General features: G+C 37.0%; 1 protein-coding gene across 1 annotated transcript in view; it reads left to right on the forward strand.

The window, feature by feature from the left end:
- ARID2 (AT rich interactive domain 2 (ARID, RFX-like)) overlaps positions 1–18,091 on the forward strand; it is a gene marked incomplete at its 5' end in the record, with an annotated part of 102,309 nt that overhangs the window by 61,892 nt on the left and 22,326 nt on the right. The window contains 10 exon segments of the mRNA XM_010016811.1: positions 8,495–8,561; positions 8,642–8,892; positions 10,050–10,146; positions 10,224–10,433; positions 10,817–10,984; positions 12,330–12,405; positions 15,216–15,350; positions 15,816–16,015; positions 16,403–17,358; positions 17,361–18,091. The exon segment at positions 17,361–18,091 is cut by the window's right edge and continues 1,195 nt beyond it. Of these exon segments, the coding sequence (XP_010015113.1) occupies positions 8,495–8,561; positions 8,642–8,892; positions 10,050–10,146; positions 10,224–10,433; positions 10,817–10,984; positions 12,330–12,405; positions 15,216–15,350; positions 15,816–16,015; positions 16,403–17,358; positions 17,361–18,091 (2,891 nt within the window).

Genomic DNA, 18,091 nt, shown 5'->3' on the forward strand with positions numbered 1-18,091 from the left:
TAAGAAAAAACAGGTGTAGGTGAATGAATAAAGAGGTTCCATGTTTCTTTTTATAAGAAAGATAATATGTGTGAAGAAAAGGAGAACTGGCTAGCATATTTAACAAGAGAAAATAATGCTGGTTTACTGCCCTGATCAGTAAAGAAGTATTCTGGATTATGAAAATTAAGTTTGTTACATAAGAAGCATAGGACAAATATAAAGAAGTTAGCAATGTTGAAAGTTTATTTCAGTTTAACAATTTTTGCACAAGGCTTTTTTTATCTTTCCACTAGAGGGCATGATCTACTGTACAAGTAATGAAATGAAATAAAAATATAACTGAAGTTTCTTTGTATAAATGCTTCCTCTTTATTGTAGGTGAGCACTTTGAGGTGATTGAGAGCATGCAATATATTATAGCTGAAGGAGGTCTGACATTTCAGCATACTTTCTGATACACATTTTTCTTGAATTACAGGTGATGATTTATGTGGTTACAGTAAAATAGAGATTAAAATGTATTTTGATCCATTATGCTTTTTAATAAGTAAAAATGTGAAAGGATAAGCTGCTGAGCTCCTTATGAACTCATAGCCAGGTTACTGCTCAATTTCTTAATTGTTTCATATACTGAAATGTCTTACTAGTATTATACAGAAATATTTGTTGTGAGTTTCTTCCATTTGCCTTTTATTTTATTTCTGTGTAACTCAATTTTGGGACAAGCTGGACCATAGTAGTGTTAGCTAAATGATAAGTATTGTTGAAATATCAGTGAAATAGATTCCCTAACCAAAATTTTCTAGGTTAAGTTAAAAGCAAAAAGGTAAGCTCACATATTTGTTAGTTTATGAGCTTGAAAATGTCTTTCAAATGTGCTGAAGTAAGTGTAAAATATAGTGCTTTGTAATTTTCGTTTACTTTTTCCATTGAAAATATGTCCGGAAGTACTGTAGGTTGTGTTTTGGTTTGTTGTTTTGGGTTTTTTTTTAAAGCACTTAGCACTGCTCTGTTGACTTCACCCTCAGCTGTCACAGATTGTTCTGATCTAGAGCAGCAACAAGTGCCATGTTAGATCTGTAAACAGTTAAAATTACACAGAATTCTAATTTATTATATGATCATTAATTATATAAACGTAAGTAATTGTGATAGATAAGGACAGATGGTTCTGATAGATGTTTTTGAGGAAGTGTTAAGTAGAACCACTGTAACTGCAATAAGGTTTACTAGTAAGAAACTTGGATGCTCTCCAAGATCTATTTTGGAACATTACAACATGTATAGCACCACTTTGTAGTGAAATACTGCTGAAAGCATGACAGAAACTAACACCAGATCTAAAAATATCTCTAATGCCAAGATTCCAGATTTTTCAGAGCATCTTACTTCAATCATTTGTGTGACCCTACTACTGGAAGTAATTTATTCTGTATTGCAGCTGTGGCAAAACAGAAATCAGGGGAAGCATTGTGGGAACTTCATGATACAGGAGAGAATTTGATTGGCAGGGTAGTGACTGTGTACGTGGTTTTCATTTGTTTTTTTAAATTTGCTTTTACAGCTTTAAGATTAATAGAATGACTATTGAATGTGTGTCTCTCCTTTCACTGTTCACATTATCTTTTAAAAAATCCTTCTTCATTTGTTTGGGGTTTTTTCCCATTTTGCTACCAGTTTGTGTCTTGACTTTTGTAAGGTTAGCAGTCCAGTTTGTTTCTCTGCTATAATGGCAGCAGTTCAGAAATTGTGTTAAAGCTGAAAATGAGAGAGGAAAAATGTAGAATTATGAATTGAGTATAGTGAATGCATGAACACACAAATGTTAGAGACTCATAGAAAGTAGGGTGGGGAGAGCAACTTCTTAAACATACGAATTCTTAATGAATAGGAACTGAAGTGACAAAAATTGTGTTGAATTTGTAAATGTTATACTTAAACCATGGTGGGATTTTTATGTGTTGCAATTCAGGGGTTGAGGAGGTGGCTGAGAAATATTAGGAATCCTGAAGGTGTTCTGAAAATAATTCTTGGGGTTAAATTCAGGATTCATAATAAAATTATAAGCTTGGATTCCTGGCTATTGAACGTCAGTTGCAGAGTTGGTATGTCAGTTTTATGCAAAAAAAAAAAAAAAAAAAAAAAAGGAAAAAGAAAAATACGAACTCCTAATCTGTCTTAGCTGAAGATAGCTTTTCAAATGCAGTGAATGAATGAATGAAATATGAATGACATATGAGACATATTCAGAATATTTGACATTTTGTCTCTATAGCTATTCTTACTTTTTCGCAAGCTGCTCTTCCTGCTATTGAAATATATAAACATAAACTTGGAACTTTGGATTTAATAGAGCCATTTAGTTTCTTTGTTTCAATGTCTTTATACAGACCTTGGGGGTAATTTTAGAATCACGTACTCATACTAAAAAGTTCTGTGGAAGTTTTTAATGTTTGCTTAAAATAAGCTTGATTTAATTTTTAGTCTCTTAATACTACTAGTATTTTTAATTAGTTTTCAATAAAGAAAACTGGCTGTATGTTTTTCCTTGTTATTTTCCTCTTCATTCTACTGTATCTTTGCATACTGGGAGTAGTACAGCATCACCGTTAGGAATTCTCCCACCCTTAAATATCTACACAAGTACTGTTGGTTGTTTGGTATTCAGTCTTGAGTTCTCTATTAATTTGTCATAAAGAATTTGTCAATTGTTTCATCACCAATACTTCAATCTTATATTCAGCTGTTCTCCAATTTTGACTTAAAATCATTTTACTTTACATTTGCAGTATCATGATTTTTTCAGAACAGTCTACTAGTTTGGTAATGTCACAAGCAAAGGAGCTTGCCTGTTTGTTTGTGTCATTAAGCATCACTACTGTTCCAGTGGAAGGTGAAGATGAAAACCCACATGTTTCTTTATGCTAAATTTTGACAGAATCAATTACCTTTTTTTAAATTTTTCCCCTCCCCCCAAGCCCTACTTCATTATAAAAAAAAAAAAATAGATAATTTGTAATTTACATTATTTTATCTGGAATGCTACACATGTTCTCATTTTATACAAACTTCCCTCTGAATCAGATGTCTTTACTAGTCAATGAATCTGTTCCATTAATTGGAAGAATTTGAATATCATTTTAGTTGAACTTGCTGTTATCCCTTATAGCTGTGTTACTTTATTGCCTTTCTTCCCTCTTGATTTTTCCTGGTGCTGTCAATAAGCTGAAATCCCTAGTTAGTTGGACTGACTGCATGTCCTTACCTAAGGATTGAAACAACTGGCATTTACCTAGTCATCTTGTGTCTCGTTTTGTCATCCCCATTCTCAAGCTCTGATGACATCCTGCTTAGATGTTTTCTCATCTATTCCGGAAGCATTTTTAAGTTTTGCATTGAATTTCCTCGTACTCGTTTGTGAATATAGTTTGTCGTTTAAGAGGGACTTGTTTATATAGTATGCTTCTAATCAGATATTCGTCTGTTTTTCCAGGTATTTCTTTTATGTCTTTAGCAGCTGCCTACTGATGTAGTATATGAATAATTGCATTATATTTCTTCTCGCACCATTCATTTCTGTTTACTTCAATTTAAGCAATTGGATTTCATGTTCTTGGTCTTTGAGGCATTCTCTACCTGTAAAGTTCCAAAATCCATACTATTGCAGGTTTTTTTGCTTTCTTTATTGCTTTACATAATGCTTTACTTCTCTGGTCTCCTTTGTTTTTTGGTGAAGCTCTTATTTTGTTGTCCAACTCTTTTCTTCTTTGTAAAAGCTTAATAATAATTTTCTTTACTGTGCATTTATTCTTTGAATCTTTTTCAGATAGTGTGTAGAGAGAGATCCTTATGCATTTAAATAGCTGAAATGCTTTTCAAACATCACCTTTCTTGTCTCTTTTCAGTGATGTGTTAAGCTGACTTCACTTCAGTTGCTCTTATGTTTTTCTTGGACAATAAATAAGCATGGTCATTGCTACATTATATGATTTGTGGATTCAAATGTCTCTTTCTTTTTATTTAGTTAATCTGTTTTCCAGTGAATTCTGTATAATCGTGTGCATCTTTTTCCAGAAGAACTCGGCTACTGGCAGTAATAGATTTCGCGTGTGAATCAAGTTCTTTACGTTCCTCCATTATCTCTTAGCATCTGGAAATTGCATAGTCAAGCAGTGTTTGTTTGCTTTTGAGTTTTGAACTTTACATTCCTATTACCAGTGTGTTAACATGATCTAAATATAAATAGATATATATATAGGAATAACTGTTGATAAGAGCTTCGCTTTCTCATGCATTCTTGTTCATTTCTGTTGAAATGTAGTATCATATCACTGCTATCTGTAGCTTATAGTAGGAAATAAAAAACTGCTTGTGATGCTAAACCGTTTTTTTTTTTCCTTGCCTCTGTGATATAATTAAGTTTTTCAGAGGAATATCTAGAAAGCTTGACTTAACTCATATTTTTCCACTTTTGCCTTTCCTTTGGGCAAACAAAAATTTTGTCATGTTTCACCTTGTGGGAATCTCTTGTAACAGATGAGTCACAAACATTATATAGAGGTTATTTAATTCTATACTCCACCTTGCAATTCTCTGCCCAACCCCATCTTTTTCAGGGATCTATCCTGCTAAGGCAGGAAACAAATGTTGAGTGGGCTGAGAGCAATCAACCAGAATGCTTAAAGGCAAGAAAGAAGGTGATTCGGGCCAACTCTCCTTGTGAAGGAATAGTCTGCAGACTCATTGTGAACTTAAGATGCCTGGATGTCTTTATTCAGAAGTACAAGATGGAGATTACTATAGATAATCCTAGTGCTTTGGAAGAACTGGGTGGGCTTTTTGATCTTTTACTGGCAGAACACATGATTCTAATGTGAGTATTTATTTGAGACATGGAAACATCTGTATTTCACCAGAATCAAAGAGCGTAACTTTCAGAGCAAGGCATGATTCTTTTTTTACTGGTAGTTTTTCCCTACTATGTTGTAGGCAGTTAGTAATTGACAAGTGTTATCATTCCAGTTAAGTACAATTACTACAATTTACCTTCCTGAAAGTCTTGCCGAGGACTTTTTTTTTTCCTCTAGTGAGGAAGTTTTAGGTGTCCTGGAATCCTCTTTGGGTTTCTTGAAGTCCTCTGTTAGAGTGAAAGATGTAGAATTCATATTGACTGTTGACTCTGCATTATTTTTTATATGTGGGTTAGCAGAAATCTGTTTGTCACAGTGTCTCTCAAAACCCCTAGATTTTTAAAATGTTTGGACAATGCAGTTTTATGCCTGATAATTTGATTGAGACTTTGATTGTTACTTGCCAAGCTGACTGCGCTTTATAAATTCCTTGCGTGACCGTACATCCACGGCACAGGAATATTGCTTCAAGCTGTTTGTTGTTCCCTGAAAAGAAGAGTTAACTTTTCTGAGGTAGACAGTCAACTGTTCAATATGATGGTGCCTGCTGTAAGAGAGCTTGTTGGAATCAAGTGGAAAGTTGTTCTAACTTGTAAATAATTAGAGACACATTTTTCTTTCCTTGGCTAAGAACTCAGCTATCCAGAGTAAATCTTTCAGGTGTTTTGGAGCTCAGTGTGGTGATATACATGTATCGGGGCTTCCACCTGTACATTCGCTCTTTCAACATGCTTGTCAGTAGCTAAAGGCCTGGGAAATCCTGACCTCTCTGTAGTTAGCAGCCCATCTCTAAAATAGATACGTTAAATGCCACCTATATGATAGTTTGTCTTAGCTGCTTGGATTTCTGAACACATTATTTACTGGTAAGCTATTTCAAGTTACTGGCTTGTTGAATGGAGGATGTAGGATATTTCTGAGTTCTTTGGTGATGGTATCTTTTGGATAATATTTCTTAGTTGTTTGGTGATACCACTGGAGCTTTTGCAATATGTTTGAGAACTTAGTCTGTAAAGCTGGTTTGGCATTTCATGTTTGCTGAAACACCCATGATGAATGCTGGCTTTGGGAGTGCAAAGCTACAGTTTCGAGCAAGCAAAAGACTCTGGGGCACTTCTGCAGGGAAAGCAGTGTTTCTGGTGAGCATTATCCCCCACTGTGCTTCTGTATGTAGAAATAAACACTCAAGACAGGAAGAAACTCCGTATTTTTTGGCTTGTTCTTTTTGAAGTTGTATTGTCTGCATATTCTTGTCCTGTCCTGCAGATTCTCTTCCTTAGAGCTTTAAGAGACTTAACAGATCTCTAGGACTCGAGGAACTGAGGCTTTGGGGGGTTGCACATCATTCTGGTGTGCTTCAAGTAGGTAACAGGGCTTGTGCATATGCTCTAGGTGATCATGAGGCAAAAATTCTGTGGTTGGAGCGGTTAGCATCTTCTGCAGACAGCATGGCTGTAATGAAACAATTTGAAAAATAACACCTATATGTAAGTAAACTTCATTTGGTGCCTTGGTGTGTATCTCATTTTAACTAACAGAAAGGAGCTGTGTTCTGTTCTTTTCTGAAAAAGATAATCTCATCTGAGTTGACAATTAGCACTGTTTGTCAGACTGCTTCTTTAGGAAGGGGGGGAGACTTCCTCAGTTGTTCAAGCAGTTAGTGTGGATCTGTTTATTCTGCAAGTTTTAGAGGAGGTGTACAGTTTTCCAACAGTGTATTCCTGTATTCATCTTTAGCCATATCATTTTGAGGCTTTAGCAGTGTCTGTAGTGTCTTCATCTGCAAAAAACTTAAATCGTCATTTTCCATCCCTTTGAGAACATGTCCAGGATGATTTGCTTTCCAGATAGAAAAATTTGCTCTTTTATGACTTTATATTTCCAGAGGTTTTTAAGAGTTTCATTTTAGACTATAAACTGAAGTTTTAAGTGGCACAAAGTGGATTATTGGACAATTCACCTAGCAAAATGTGGTGATGCTCTTTTAACACTTACGTGTGAAAGCAGTTTTAACATTGTGTTGTGACTGACTTTGGCCTCTTCCAAACAGATGCACATTGAAGTTGAAGACCTTCAGTATCTCTGTTCAATGTTTTTTCTGAAGGGAAACATAGAATCATAGAATAGTTAGGGTTGGAAAGGACGTTAAGATCATCTAGTTCCAACCCCCCTGCCATGAGCAGGGACACCAGAGGTGTCCTAAAGGACAGTGTGTACTGACTGGTATATTTTCAGACAGTGTATTTCTGTGTGCTTTTTAAAATAATGACTGAAGCCTCTTTCGTAATCTTTTTCTCCAAAAGCAAAAGCAGCTCAAAATGAAGTACATTCTTCAGACTTTACTTGCAAGCCTTGGTCTTCTGTGGATCTTGATGATAGCCTCAGTATTAATTAGAAAAAATCTATTTGTCACAAACAGTAAGAAGTTAAATTTTTATCTGTCTGTTCCTGTCTTTGCTGAAACGAGGCAATAATCCTTTCCGTGCAAGTAATATTCTTTACTGAACAGTGCTTGGATGTCATTTAGCAGCATTGCAGTGGAAAATAAAAATCTTTTCTTTCCAATTTAGAAAATCTGTAGTATTGTATTTTTCAAGAAAATAGTAGTATCAAGCTTGGTGTGAATGCTGTGATTTAGTAATTACATTTGCATAGCAAAATTTCTCCTGCTGTTCAGCTGGTGGTACTTCCCATCCTTCCTTTTTTATCCAGATTTATTTGTGGTTTTATTCTCTGATCATAGCCAAAAGAGGAGCTCTATTTCATTAGTGAGTCAAAGGAATGTATAAATTTTTATTAGTCAAAGAATGTTTATATTTCTGTTACATTAGAGTGTATATATCATTATATATTTTATATTAATATACACCACAATGTATATTTTTATTAGCTTGGAAACCTTAATCCCTTGATTAATTCTTGAATTTCAGGAGGACTAGCAACATAACAGTCATTTACAGATCAGCTCATGTATTTGTAAAGTAATTTGAATTCCAGTCTACTAAAACATTGTTTTGCTTATACGTCTATATAAAGGTCTTTGGTGATGGTGGTTGTTGCTTCTTCATGGTCTGTTGCTTCTTATATATCGTTTGCATTGATATATGATGATGTGGAACAAGTTTTAAAAATTCTCTCCAGATAGAAATGACTGTTGTACTTCTAGTAGGAGTCTTAAGATATACTGAAACTAAGGAGACACTATCTTCTGATGTAGGAGTTCATTGTTAACAGGACGTAAAGGAGGATGAACTGTACTTTTTCCCCACTTAAAGTAGCTGTATTTCTAATTGTTTGTGGAAAAGTATCCATAGAGTTTCAGTATGTGCTTCAGCAAAGTACTTGTGTGGTAGAGTTGGTTGATCATGAATGCATACTTCTGGTGCTTGAAGGGAAGAGTTATTTAATGTAAAGTACTGAAGGTCTTGTATATCATCCTGTAAGTGAAAACCAGTTACTATTAGATGAATCAAGGTACTAGGAAATTTTAAAAGGACAATGCTTCTTCTATTTTTCAATATTTTAACAATAGAAATAAAAAAATAATATTTAAAGTAACATGATTCCCTAGAAATTAAGTGTATTTCTAATTTTTTCTTCAGTTTTGGAAGGATATTGTTGAGGATATTGAAGTTCGTGATCTAATTTCTGACAGAAGCAAATCTCAAGGTGAGACAACTTACCTCTTAATACATTCTGTTGGTAAACATAGCAAAGGAAGTACTAAAAGTTATTTGTTTACTTTCTAGATATTCCATCAGAAGAATGGATTTGGGAATCCTTATTTCATCCACCTCGCAAATTGGGCATTAATGATATTGAAGGGCAGCGGGTACTTCAGATCGCAGTGATTTTACGTAATCTTTCTTTTGAAGAGGGAAATGTTAAACTTTTGGCAGCTAATCGTACTTGTCTTCGGTTCCTGCTACTCTCTGCTCATAGTCACTTTATTTCTCTACGGCAGTTGGGGCTTGACACTCTGGGAAATATTGCAGCAGAGGTAATGTGCTTCAAAACAGAACAATTAAAATATAATTTGATAAAAGCCTTAGGTTAGTGTTAATTCTTTTCCTTGATCATTGTATGAAGCAGGAAATAAATTTTTCTCTGGATTTGTAAATAGCAATTTTCAAACAAGTGTTCAGAGCCAAAACAAAATTACAAAATGTATGTGTCACTTTGTTAAAATAGAATCACTTGAAGAAGACTGATTGTGTAGGGAGATAGAAGATACTCATAGTGTGTAATTTTCAGTTTAGTTTCCCAGAGAGAAGAAAAGAAGTTAGTCAAATTCTGCAGATTGTACACTAACATCTTCATTTTATAATTATAACCATTAGTCATAACTTAAAACCACTATGTTTGAGAAAGAGGGTAGTAGAGGGGTTTATGCCATGTGTAGCAGGCACCAGTAAGCTTGTCATATGCTGCGGGATATATAGCCTGAATCATAGGAGGCATCCTTTTCAAAGAGATGTGAATATAATGAAATACATTATTTCAGTATGTCATATCATTCTGCAGATAAATTGTATAGATTTTATAGAGAGATACGTTCAGGTATTTCTTATTTTAAATTACAGCAGGTAAGTAAAATGGGTAATCTCAGAGAATGAGACTTGAACTATTGATCTGCTGCTGAATATTGAAAAAAAATGTTTGCATTTACCATGTATCCAGCCAGTCTTGAATAAGAGAGAACGTTATATATTATAATGCCTGAGAGCTCGTGATTGAGAAGCAGAAGTAGATAGAAATAGGACAAACATTTGCGATAGCATTTGGGAAGGAATGTTTGTGGTTATTCATTCAGGTTCTGTTCTTTGTTAGATACTGAAATATATCTGTGTACGCTATTGGCTGCCTGGGAATAAAGTTATTTTCCTTATTCTGAGCACTGGAAAGTATGAATTAGGCTGCTGCTTCAGAGTAGCAGAAAAGAAGCAGAGGGGGCTCAAAAGAAGCAGAAGAGGAGGAGGGGGCTCAAAATGCTAGCTACAATAAAAAGCTCACAGGTTCTCATTTTGTCAACACAGGTATCATTTATATGTGCTGCATTTAAACACTTCTAAACCTTACATTTTGATATGCAGATTTAAGGATTTGAGCCATTATCACTATATGGATAATGTTAATTTTTTTTTTCTTTCTCATCAGCTTCTTTTGGATCCTGTTGATTTCAAAACTACTCATCTAATGTTTCACACTGTTACAAAATGCCTCATGTCAAGGGATAGGTTTTTAAAAATGAGAGGTAAGATCTCTAGCTATTCTTGTTGTACTAGAATTGTAATTATTGCCGTTTCAAACTGTTCTGCATTTGTTCTTCAGGCATGGAAATCTTGGCAAATCTTTGTAAGGCTGAAGATAATGGTGTCTTAATTTGTGAATATGTGGATCAAGAATCCTATAAAGAGATCATATGTCATCTCACACTACCAGATGTGCTGCTTGTAATCTCAGCACTTGAGGTGCTATACATGCTCACAGAAATGGGAGAAGTGGCCTGCTCAAAGATTGCTAAAGTGGAGAAGAGCATAGGTAAGGGAGGAGCAAAATCAATTAGTCTTTTTTTTTATGTAGGAAAAAAAAAACCTTAATATATCATGTTCAGTGGTTAAACACATGGCTTGGTTTGTATGTGTGTGCAGCTTAGGGGTGGATATTAGAATATGAAGTTTCACTAACATTTATGCTTTGTGTCCTCAAGAAATCAATGATGCTAATAAATAGGGCAGCTAAAACTTTTGAAGTCTTCTATTTTTTTATGCCATGAAGTGTGGTTAATAAAAATAAATCTACAGAAGCATGCAGAGGCTTGTTTTCTTTCAACACGTGGCAATTTTAAAACAAATCAGTATGTCCTAGCAGCATTCATTTGTCTTGTCCTAATGTCATTGTTGGTTTTACATTTAATGCTTTAGATACATTAGTATGTCTGGTTTCTATGGACATCCAGATGTTTGGATCCGATGCGCTTACTGCTGTAAAACTCATTGAACATCAGTGCGTTAGCCAGCAAGGAGTACTTGATGTCAGACCACAAGTAATGGATCATGGTTCTTCACAGGCCCATGCAACAGGTGTCCCAGGTTGGTATCACTGGAAGAGAACGTACTCTGCTACCAAATTTCCTCTATGGCATATGTGATTTTTGTCTTCTGTAGGTTTCTGAGTAATTTACATAATTAAGTATAGCATTATGCATAACATACAGTATCTTTTTCAGACACTTGTGCACAAAGCAAATATAAAGCTATGTTAGCCAAAACTGTTGTGAAACAAACTTTGAAAGAGTCTTTGTATTTTTTTTAGGGCTTTTTTACTGAAAGTTATATACATTCCTTGTAACTTGTTCAGTGGAAAGAAAAAAGCATCCATTCTAGATTTTCTCCCAATTTGCAGAGAATCAGAAGTCCATTTTATATTGTGTTTTACACAGAATACTATTGAGCAGTAGCATGTAGTACTTGATAGAGCTGCAGAGATGAGATAGACACACGGAATCATGCCTCTGTTAAAGCTGCTGAACAACTTCTTGTGATGTTTAAAGCTTGAAAAGTGTTTTTCTTAATTGTAAATTACATTTTAATAATGATTATTTTTTGTGGCTTCATTTCGGGGTTAAATACTGGCACTTTGGAAGTTGATGGCACAGCTAACTCTTAGCGGTCAGGGGGAATAGCATATGTACCTCATTCCGTCTTTCCTAATCAAAGGGCGTGGCAGTGTACCACAAGTGCACACAAGATGGAACACAGCTATTTGAGCTGGCGAAAATGGAGAATGAACATTACTACTGGCATTAGTTTGCTTCTTTAAGTGTACCACAGTGAAAGTGACTGGAAAAGAATACAACTGGGGGGATGGACACGAATGAATAGAAATACCATAGAATCATAGAATGGTTTTAGTTGGAAGGGACGTAAAGATCACCTAGTTCTAAGCCCCCTGCCATGGGCAGGGACACCTTCCACTAGACCAGCTTGCATAAAGCCCCATCCAGCCTGGCCTTGAGCACTGCCAGGGGTTGGCATCCACAGCTTTTCTGAGGAACCAAATTCTTTACATTACATTTATTTCTCCTTAGGAATTGGAAAAATGGCTGTGTATTTTGCCTGTTCTGGTGAAGTATTGCACCAATCTTAAATCATCCTCAGAACTTGAAAGTAGTGGTTCACTAAGTGCTTACGTATGATTGCAGTTTAGTGGTGGCTCTGGCCTTGTCATGCCCTGCTTCACAAGGGTGAATTGTGGTGCAAATCTGTAGTCTGTTTAGTGCACGTTGTGACTTGCATTAGCTGGGTCCATCCTTGCTTACAAACACAAGAGAAACTGTACCAGCGAAAGGCATGAAGTGCTTCATTCAGAAGAATAAAAATTGTTTCAGCACGTTTTTTCTGTTTTTCTTTCTTTTCCTCCCATCATTCTCCACAGCCTCTAGGACAGCACCACATGTTGCTCCACCACCAGGAATAGTAGAGATAGACAGCGAGAAATTTGCATGTCAGTGGTAAGTTCTACAGTGGTATAGTTCTATTCAAGTATTTTAATGAAGAATTAAAACTAAGAAAAATGCCTGCATTCATATGTCACAGAATTTTCTAGCTTGCTTCTATTTACTGTTAGACTCATTTTTCTGAAAAGTATAAAGCAAAACATTTCTGTCACTGCTTTGAACAAGTATGAAAGAAAACAGCCAGATCATTCACTCTTTGACAGTTGATACTTGAAATTAGTTGTTTTCTCTTAGAATAGAGTTGAATTTGATTTTAAACTAATCTTGACTTTATTTTTTAAGTTGTCAGGCAGCATTTTCTGTTTCATGAGTGTTTTCATCTGGTAATGTGCTCATGTATTACTGCACCAATATAAAAGTTGTTACCAAATTTTGAAGCTAAGCCCTGCAAAACTCTCACGGTCATTGTGAGCCTTGAGCAAGTTGAGAGGTCGAAGCCTTTTCCATCCAAATTCTTTAGCTTTCAGCTAATATTGTTGTTCTCAGATATTTAGAGAGAGACTCTTCTGCCTGTGGTTCTCATGTAGACTGAGGATGATCTTTCTGAGCTGTTTGACGTTATGTAAATCTACTCACCTTCTAAATATTTGTAATAATCGGTTCATGATAGATATTTCCACCCCTGCTGCTTCACAGGTCATGTGTTCATCTGGTGTGTTACTGATCAGACTGAGGGCTTTTAAGATATAGTGGGTCGAATTTGTCAAAACTTAGTGCTTTAGGACATGATTTAGTTTTACTTATACTTCCAGCAAAACTTTGAGGGAAGTGTTGCAGATCCCTGTTGGTCAACTGATGATGTTACTGTGCTTCTGTTTGCACACTGCAAAGTATTACTAATGTGCACTGTTGAAAGACCAAGACATTTCATATTTAGACATTCAAACAGGGATACCTGGAGTTGAAATCACCGCAGCTCAGTTTAGTGATCTGCAAGTTGATCTCTAGTCAAAGCTAGTTTTCTGGGGCATTTTTTAATGGAGTGGGAGATTCCCCGAATAGTAAGATGAATTGCCTTCACCTGCCTAGTTTCTGATGAGATCATGAATCACCTTCTGGTGCCACCTTCTCTCTGTTGACTGTAGAGAGGACTGGACATAATAGCTGTATTAGTACTAAAGTTGTAGGCAGGGTGAAATTTGCACTATGTATACAACGTAACATAGAATTTTTGGCTGTTAAAATGGAGGTACCATGCTGCAACTGTGTGACAGAAAATACTGAAGCAAACCACAGAGCATTCTATCAGGAAGATTTGGAATGTCTGCTTTGTTTCTGATTCTGTGTGCTTCTGCAGCTGTCAGTGTTGAATACTGTTATTTTGTACTATTATTTTGTCTTCTGGTTAGTCTTAGGTAGATAGGAGCTAGTGAAAAATAAAAATTAACATCTAGTCCTGAAAATTCTCCTTAAATACTAGCTGTGCTGCCAAACCACACAAACAAACAAAAGGCAAATTGAAAGCAGAGGATTAGCCTCTTCTGGACATTTTCATCAATGCTAATGTGGAGTGTCTTACATCCATGTGAATTGTCATGGTTTCTTTTAGTCATTGCTTCCTATTGAGAGAAGTGGGAAAATGAGTAAATCATAGCAGTAGAATTTAGAAAAGTTACTATCTCTTGGAAGCAGCAGAAAGACAAGGTATTTACACTGACCTTCCTGGGTATATTATTAGAGAGCTTAGCCTGAGTAGGAGTCCTTGTAAGGTAAGTGTGTGTGACAGTGAAGTGCTAATCGCAGATCACCTTTCATCATCACAAGTCCTGAATATCTTCAGTTTGCTTGGTACCAGTGATAGTGTGTCAGCCTAATATGACATACCCAGGTGGACAGTCATTTGTCTGATATGCCAAATTTAATTAATACCTAGCCTTTGTGTTACGCAGTGTGATCTCAATTTTTGTAATAATAAAATTGTAACTAAGCTGCAGGAAAAGTGGCATTATACTCACTCTTTGCTGGCTATGTGAGAACACAATTTAAAGAATGTAATCATTTGCTTTTTCTCTTATGAACCATCTGGTTATCTTGGGAGTGTAGGATTCTACAAAGGAGAATGCACTGTAGTTCCAAAGTATTAGTGCTGTATAGTAAATGCAGACAATTAAATAAATATTTTTGTTCTGTCTGAGCCTATATTCTGGTGCTGGTATTTGAACATTGTGTGAGAGTTGTTACTTACCTCCATTTGCTGCTGAGGATAAACTGTTCCCATATGTCTGCATTGGAATAACAGATCTGGAAGAAAGAAAATTAAATTGATAGAAAATGTTTCCTTCTCTCACAGCTTCCTGGTTGGGGGTTGGATGATCTCTGTGCTTGCAGAGAGTCTGTAGAAGATACAAATACTTGCTTTTCCTGGAAGTCGAACACTAGGGATACAGACGTTCACCTGTGATTGAGATTTCTGTTGAAGGATTAGCTACCATTCAGTCCATCTTTTGCTAACACAGAATCATTAAGGAATAGGAACAGAGTTGTGGGGAGGTGTCACCAAACTGCGTTTTTTTGGGGGTTTGTTTCTGAATATACAACAAAAAAGGCGTGTAGAGACTATTTGCATATGTAAATAAGATGTTGCATGTAAAACTAACTGCATGCATTAGAGGTCCTATGTGTTGAGTCATAAGCAGTGAAAAGGCGAAAGTATGGAACAAACATTTGACAAGACAGTATACTAAAATGTTATTTTCCATGTTGTGACAAGGTCTCAAAAGCCTCTGTGATAGAAGTGTTTTTAACAACCTTTTGAAAAGTATTCCCCCTGTATTTTGCTTCATAGTTCATTTTTTCATCCTCAGGTTGAATGCACATTTTGAGGTGAATCTCGATTGCTCAGTCTCTCGAGCAGAAATGTACTCTGAATACCTCTCTACCTGTAGTAAATTAGCTCGAGGTGGAATCCTAACATCAACTGGATTTTATAAATGTCTGCGGTAAGACAAAAATCTCTGCAACAATAAAGAAGCAATTGTACGTGCTTAATACTAACCCGCAGCTTTAGATTTCTTAAAGAGGAGGTCTACTGAGTGCTGTTTGAAAAATAGCCAGTTTTAGAATTTTAATTGAAACAAATGTTTATAGAGTTTGTTTACTTTTATTTAGTTCTATTTCAGGATCTTTGATAGGGTCCTTTCTCTGCTTGTAGTCTTTTAAATTCTTTCCAAAGTAGATTTTGGAGGTATTGTCATTTTCCCTTAGCTTGTGTGAGGTCTTGGCCAACCATCTGGTGGACTTGCTGGTCCTCAGTGATGAATACTCAGATGCAAATGGAAAATCCTGCTGTATTACAAAGATGCAGGCAGTTAATCTGCACACAAGAGCAGTTATTTGAAACAAAAACATGGTAAGAGGGTTGTGTTACTGTGTTTATTAACATAGATTTGTGTTGTGTTTGGCAGAACTGTCTTTCCAAATCATACAGTGAAGAGAGTAGAAGATCCAAGTAACAATGGTCAAGCACACATACATGTGGTAGGAGTGAAAAGGAGAGCTATACCACTTCCCATTCAGATGTACTATCAGCAGCAACCAACTTCGTCTACCCCAGTTGTCCGGGTTGATTCTGTTCCTGACATGTCTTCATCTCCTTCGCCAGCAGGTTTTTAAATTAATTAAATATCAAGTATTTTGCACTGATTCTGAAATGACGATAAAAGACAAAAGCTTTTGAAAATGCTTTGAGGTGCTGGAAGTCAAGGCCACGTGTTTTAGTTGATTTTATTCAATAATGTTAGGAGTAGTGTTGCAGTATATACTTACGTTTGACGTGTATCCCACCTTAGTATCTGATGTGTAATCCATAAACTTCTCAGTCAGCACTCAAGCGCTCATTGCTGCACCATTAATTCAGAGGCAGTATGGCTGAGAAGAGAAACTGCTTCATACAGATTGACAAATTCAAGCCTTGGGGTTTAAAAAATTTGTTATGTTAATGTGTTTTGAAATAATTTTTGCTTCCAAACTTCTACTCTGTTTATTTCAACAGGAATCCCGCATGGGCTACCAAGCGTAGGAAATCCCTATCAGAGGACCCCTATTAACCAGTCTTCAACTTTGACAGCAACACAGATGTCTTTTCCAATTCAAGGTGTTCACACTGTGGCACAGACTGTTTCTAGAATTCCACAAAATCCTTCTATTCATACACAGCAGCAGCAGAATGCTCCAATGACTGTTATACAGAATAAAGGTCCAATATCCTGTGAAGTAGTGAAGGCCACAGTAATACAGAGCTCTGTTCCCCAGTCTGCAGTTCCTGTTACTATTGCTGTAGGAGGAGCACCACAAGCTTCTAATCAAAATTACAGCACTACAGGACAACAGCCGTCTGTTACTGTTGTTAGTTCTCAGACGTTGCTTCACCACCAACCTGTAATTCAACAACAGTCTCCACTGCACGCAGTGGTACCAGGACAGATACCTTCAGGCACTCCTGTTACGGTAATTCAGCAAGCTGTACCTCAGGGTCATATATTTGGCAGAGTACAAAACATACCAGCATGCAGTTCAGCAGTTTCACAGGGTCAACAGCTAATCAGCACATCATCACAACCTGGGCAGACATCATCTCAGCAGTCCTCTGCTGGTAACCAGCAACAAGATACAGTCATCATAGCACCACAGCAGTATGTCACAACCTCTGCCTCTAACATTGTTTCTGCCACCACAGTTCAGAATTTCCAAGTCGCAGCTGGGCAGGTGGTTACAATTGCAGGTGTCCAGAACCCACCGACATCTAGGGTAGGGTTTCAGAACATTGCACCAAAGCCTCTGCCGTCTCAGCAAGTTCCACCTGCTGTGGTACAGCAGCCCATGCAGCCACAGCAGCAGCCTCCACCACCATCCCAGCAAAGCGTAGTGATCGTAAGCCAGCCAGCTCAGCAAGGTCAAACATATGCACCAGCCATTCATCAGATAGTGCTTGCTAATCCAGCTTCTATTGTCCTGCTGTACAAACTGTCCAGTTGACTTGACAGCCAAGCATTACTCCATCTTCTTCACCATCCCCAGGTCCAGTTACAAATAATCAAGTCCCTACAGTTATGTCATCTTCATCTACCACTCCTCAGTCACAGGGACCCCCTCCTACTGTCAGCCAGATGCTTTCTGTAAAGAGGCAGCAGCAGCAGCAGCAGCAACATTCACCAGCATCATCACAGCAGCAGGTACAGGTACAACAACCGATGCAAATGCAAGTTCAGTCACAACAAGCTAATACAGGAGTTGGCCAGCCTAACTCTGGTGAGTCTAGTCTAATAAAACAACTGCTTCTTCCGAAAAGAGGCCCCTCCACCCCAGGGGGGAAGCTTATACTCCCAGCTCCACAGATTCCTCCACCTAACAATGCAAGAGCTCCTAGCCCTCAGGTGGTTTATCAAATGGCCAATAACCAGGCACCAGGTTTTGGGGTGCAAGGACAGTCTCCAGCTCAGCAGCTGCTAGTTGGACAGCAAAATGTTCAGCTGGTCCCGGGTGCAATCCAGCCCCAAGGGGCAGTACAAACCGTACCCATTTCTAATTTACAGATATTGCCAGGCCAGTTGATCTCAAACAGCCCAGCAACTATTTTCCAAGGGACTACTGGCAACCAGGTTACGATAACAGTTGTGCCAAATACGAGTTTTGCTACTGCAACTGTGAGTCAGGGAAATGCAACTCAAATCATTGCTCCAGC

The sequence above is a fragment of the Nestor notabilis genome, unplaced genomic scaffold (genome assembly GCF_000696875.1).
Source record: "Nestor notabilis isolate BGI_N333 unplaced genomic scaffold, ASM69687v1 scaffold9746, whole genome shotgun sequence".
Lineage (NCBI taxonomy): Eukaryota > Metazoa > Chordata > Aves > Psittaciformes > Psittacidae > Nestor > Nestor notabilis.